Here is a 5,824-nt window from a genome sequence, read left to right as displayed (position 1 = left end):
AAATACTATAAAATGGCATACTCAAGGCCTGTTATGGAATAGTACAGTGAAATTCTTCGCATTTTGGGTCAATGCACTCCACACAACATGAAAATAGACGAATGCATTATTGTATCGATATGATTGACATGTTACCACCATCTTCAAAGGACTTTAAGCATACTTTAAAACATCAAAATGAAGAGTTATCAATGATACAACTCAGGTGTCACATACAAATTGAGGAATCACTCTTTGTTCATGAATGTGACAAAAATCTGATGTTGTGAAAATGAATAAGAACCATCAAAACCACAATGGAAAATGCATTAAACGTGAGTATGATTGTCGTAACAAACCAAACAAGAAACCTTCTTTTCCTTCCAAATTCTAACATTATAATAAAGTGATAAAATTATCTAAAATGATTATGATACTACTTTGTGATTCTTAATTTGGACTCTTAGACCATAAAGATTATAGGGTTGTTGTGATCGACTTTGTGAGCGACACCCTCCCTAATAATACTCCCAAATAATATATTTAAGATTTTAAGGTATAGTTTTTGTTTTTGATTTGTAAGATTAACTAAAATATATTTAAATAATTGAAATCGGTCTTTTAACTCCGGCCCTATTTGTTTGATTAAACTAGTTCATAGGTTCGATCCGTTAATTAAACATGTTCATAATCTTATCTCAACCAATTGTATAAAATCGATTTGCGTTTTAATCTTTTATTCTATTATTGAATTATTTCGATATCATATATATATATATATATATATATATATATATATATATATATATATATATATATATATATATATATATATATATATATATATATATATATATATATATATATATATATATATATTATTATTATTATTATTTTTATAATGAGAGGTCTAATATTAAAATTTCCATATAGGAGTTAGGATTCAAGGATCCGTTAAGGCAAGGCAACCACTTGAGTATTGCATTGGAACAGTGGAACTTAGCACGAGTCTAAAGCAAATTACTTTAAGCAAAGCACCTAGGCTTTTTAATAAAAAATCTAATTTTAATTTGCATTACGAATTAATTAATACCATTATAAGATAGTATTGGTATGAATTTTTTTTTTTTTTTTGAACCGTAGAAAAGTAAATATATAAAATACACCGACTAGCAAGATTCTAGCAAAAGATCAATACAAAGTACAAGTATCAAAAAGAGAACAACATCAAGTATTCCAACTCTAAAGCCTTAAACTAGCCCTAAGTACATAATAAGTTGGATTTCATCCCACTCTTCATCGTGTTGCATATTAACTTCTTAAATATAACCTAAATATAACCAAGAGACCCGTATATTATACGGGTTGATTTAAAAAATGATTAAACTTAAAGTATAAAAATGAAATATTTTTTAATGTACAACTTTAAAATAAGAAATAAAGAAATGTATTTATTACAATTTAATATATATATATATATATATATATATATATTTAATACTTTACATTTATAAGTATATGACTTTAATTAAAAATTAAAACAAACCAAAAATTGACAAGTGGATAATATTTATTTCAAAATTATCACAAAATAACAAGTGTCAAAACTCATAAGAGATTGACAATTAACCAAAAAGCCTTCATTTATTAAGGAGGATTTTGAACTTTCTAGATCACCTGTATAACCGAAAAAATTAAACTCAACACAAATTTGTGCCTTTTGTTTCCCAAACCTTCAAAACCCATCTTGAAATAAGCTCGTCAATATTCAAAGGAGGGGCCACGAGGAGCCCATTACATAAGTGAAACCAACGCAACACATGTATTCTGTTTACCAAAATAATACTTAAACATATGGTTAATAATGAAAAATAAAACGAATATCAATAGTTTTTAATAGTTGTTGATTGAGTAGGACTCAACATCATATGATACCTAATAAGGTGCATATCAAAGACTACTAGACCGAATGAAAGATTTTCAATTGTGGTATCAAACAATCTGAATCTTACCGAGTTAGAACTAACCTCCTATTAGACTTAGTAAAGAGGCATATCGAATAACCTTAAAGAGGTGTTCGACAAAACTAATTAGTAGCGGTAACAGGTAACGGATAACGAATATCGGATAACTGATAGCTGGTAGTCAGTAGCTGACAGACCTTTGTTAAATGTTAAATGATAGTATAACTTTTATATTTGGAGCGTTTTGTTTAACTAAATACTAGAAACTTGTAGTGTCAAATGAAATTTTTTGTTCAGAAAATAACGTTTGTCAAACAATTGAAGCCAAAAGTTCTCTAATGCTCTATGTAAGCATTATGTTTTGAACATAAAAATAAACCGCCACAAAAAACAAAAAAATACAATTTTTTTTTAAGTTCACGAAACTTATAGGTTGTGAAATCATATTTATTTTTTAACCTATATGTAATCACTAATTGAGTTTTTGTGGATGTAGTTTCATTATACGTGCTTGTTTGTTGTTTCTTCTTTTATGCTATGTTTATCAAGATTATCCTGAATATTTAACTAAGACCTAAAGAATGAATATCAACGAGTATAAGCCATAAAAAAACTTAAATTTTTTTATAACAAAAGTGCAATAAAATTCCCTTAGGGTATATAGTTTTAGAATTAATGTTAAAAAATATAATAGTAATTTTAAAATTAATGTTAACAAATTTGTATGATAACCTTATAATTAAAGATATTCGGTTATATAAAATAACAATTGACTTCTAGTATGCCGAGTTTCTTATTTTATATTGAGTTTAAAATCACGTCCTATATAAAAAAAATAACTAGAAATACGTAATTTTGCATGGATTTAACATATATAACCAATACCAAAATAAGATCGGTAACATATTTTGTTCATTTGTCTAAATTTCGAAAATTACTAACATATTAAACACCATATAAAAGTTATTAATACAATAACGACACAAATAAACATTACAATATAAAGTAACTTATTGAGTAAAATAAAACTAACATAAATATGATTTATAAAAATTATTAAAACGATAAGCATGGAGGCTTTCAAGAAATTTTCCCTATAAAACCCCATCCATGCATGCCATATAACCCCCACCAACAACCCAACAATCCAACATCAAACATGGCCAACTCACACCAAAAGGGCTCGACCCTAGTGATGACCTTGGCCTTGCTCATGCTTCTAGTAGCCATGGCCTCCCGAGCCACTTCACGCACCCTCAACGACCCAACCATGATAGCCAGACACGAGCAGTGGATGGCTCATCACGGACGTATTTATACAGATGAAAATGAAAAACAGCTACGTTTTCAAATATTTAAAAACAACGTCGCCTATATTGATGCACATAATGCGCGTTCAGACCAAAGTTACACACTTGAAGTCAATAAATTCGCTGATTTAACCAATGACGAGTTTCGCGCTTCACGCAACGGTTATAAAAAACAACCAGATTCAGATTCACATGTGGTGTCTGGTTTATTTCGTTACGCGAACGTAAGTGCGGTACCAGATGAAGTTGATTGGCGAAAAGAAGGCGCGGTAACACCCGTTAAGGACCAAGGCGATTGCGGTAAATTTGTTTTTTTGTCATATCTGCAAAATAAATAGTACACAACACACACTAAACAATATACAAGATATACATACTAAGATATCACCATATTATATATATATAGTAATATAGATTGTCCTTTTTAGTTTCCTCAACAAAAAGAGCCATTAAGATTTAAGTATATTTATTGATGCATTTTTTTTATTGGAAACAGGATGTTGTTGGGCCTTTTCGGCGGTGGCAGCCATGGAAGGAATTAACAAGCTTGAAAATGGGAAACTGGTGTCGTTGTCGGAGCAAGAACTAGTTGACTGTGATATCGATGGCATTGATCAAGGCTGCGAAGGAGGCCTAATGGAGAACGCTTTCCAGTTTATTGAAAAACGAAAGGGTCTAGCGGCGGAATCTGTCTATCCATATACCGGAGAAGATGGGATCTGCAACACCAAGAAAGCAGCCATTCCGGCGGCCAAAATCTCCGGCCACGAGAAAGTTCCGGCCAACAACGAAAAAGCTCTGTTGCAAGTAAGTAATATATTTACTACCAAAAGAATTACAAACTTGATTTAATATATAATATCTTAAATATTTACTAATAAGACAAAGGAGAAACTTATGGAATAAAAACACGTACCTACGCATAGGTTCATTTATGCTGTGGATGTTTCTAATACGTAAATATGTGAAATTGAAAAATTGATCTTTTTGGCAAAATATGTATTTTTCATAGAATCTTGCATTAGAGGATGTTTGAGACGTGGATTTGAAGATTGATTTACAAAGTTTCAAGAATCAATAGAATAGTAATAATAAAATATTTGATTAATGTTGACGGAATAATTTCATGTTTACCCTAAAATCTTTCCTAATAAACGAATATTTTTTTTTGCAATATATCACACTCTAATTCAAGTGTCAAATGTTATTTTATAGTTATTTTGAATTAATTTTTTTTAAGTATCATTTTATTGATTTTTCTATTTTAATAAATTCCACATAATATTTTTATATAATAATTACAATAAATATAGTAATAAATGAATATCAATTTTATTAATTGAGTTACTTTCTTATTACAAAATAATCAAATTAAAGCTTATTAGTTCCAATATATATAACAACTCGCTCTTTATTCACATATTATTTGGGCACTAAAAATAAGAAAGGGAGAATTATAGGGGGGGGGGGGGGGGGGGGGGGTTAATGAATTTAAATCATAATAATAGTTTTTTGTATCACGTAATATCCAAAGATTTTTTTTTCTCTAAATGTCTTATTTTTAATGTAACAATTTTACCGATGCAGGCTGTAGCAAATCAACCTGTTTCGATTGCCATTGATGCAAGTGGATATGAGTTCCAGTTTTATTCGGGTGGCGTTTTTACTGGAAGTTGTGGAACTGAACTTGATCATGCTATAACTGCAGTTGGATATGGGGCTACTATGGATGGGACCAAATATTGGCTAATGAAGAATTCATGGGGTGCATCATGGGGAGAGAAGGGGTATATACGAATTAAAAGAGATAGCTTGGCGAAAGAAGGATTGTGTGGTATCGCCATGGATCCTTCTTATCCCGTTGTTTCAAAAGCATGAAGTATTTAGACGAAGATATTGATATTTAAGTGTGTATATGTCATTATATTGAACTTATGTTAAAGTTACATTGATTAAATGTGGTTTTATATCAACCGATCAAAATGTATTTAAATCTTGTAAAGATCAAAATATATAAACCTTGTAAAGTTAAAAGAATTTAATGTGATTATATGTAAGGTTGCTTTTGTTTTGGTTTTTGTCATTTGACAATCTCGTTCTATAAGATTTATATAAGATTTTCCTGTCGCCGAGACAACACCAACATGGTAGAAGTTATTAGAAAGGTAGTTAGTGTGAAGCAGTCAGCTTTCATTAAATGTTGTAAAATTCTAAACAATAGACGCGTCACGCGGTCAAGTATTGGCTCATGAAGAACTCATGGGGTGCATCGTGGGGAGAGAAAGGGTATCTACAAATAAGGCTATATGGAGTGGTCACTACAAACTCACCGGAAAAGTGACGCCACCTCTGCGCCACGTCATCTTCACTACCAACCCACTCCACTATGGAAATGGTCACCACTAACAAGATTCACTTTTATATTATTTTTTTATTTTTTTTACCATTTTGTTAAATAAATAAAATATTAAATAAATAACATATTTTATAAATAACATTTTATAAATAACATATTTTATATTAATTAAAACCACATTACATAATTTAAAACATAGAAAATTAAAACTAAAA

At 29.9% G+C, this 5,824-nt stretch overlaps 1 protein-coding gene across 1 annotated transcript; it reads left to right on the top strand.

The window, feature by feature from the left end:
* The first annotated feature begins 3,068 nt into the window (after positions 1-3,068).
* On the top strand, positions 3,069-5,319 carry LOC111892047 (senescence-specific cysteine protease SAG39). Its single transcript, XM_023888109.2, has 3 exons — positions 3,069-3,553; positions 3,750-4,060; positions 4,841-5,319. Exons 1-3 carry the CDS (start codon positions 3,103-3,105, stop codon positions 5,129-5,131), a joined length of 1,053 nt encoding a protein of 350 aa, XP_023743877.1. The 5' UTR covers positions 3,069-3,102; the 3' UTR covers positions 5,132-5,319.
* Positions 5,320-5,824: the final 505 nt, after the last annotated feature.

Source organism: Lactuca sativa, chromosome 7 (assembly GCF_002870075.4).
Source record: "Lactuca sativa cultivar Salinas chromosome 7, Lsat_Salinas_v11, whole genome shotgun sequence".
Classification (NCBI taxonomy): Eukaryota; Viridiplantae; Streptophyta; class Magnoliopsida; order Asterales; family Asteraceae; genus Lactuca; species Lactuca sativa.
The sequence above is the reverse complement of the archived record's forward strand: the minus strand, read 5'-3'. Positions and strand labels throughout refer to the sequence as shown.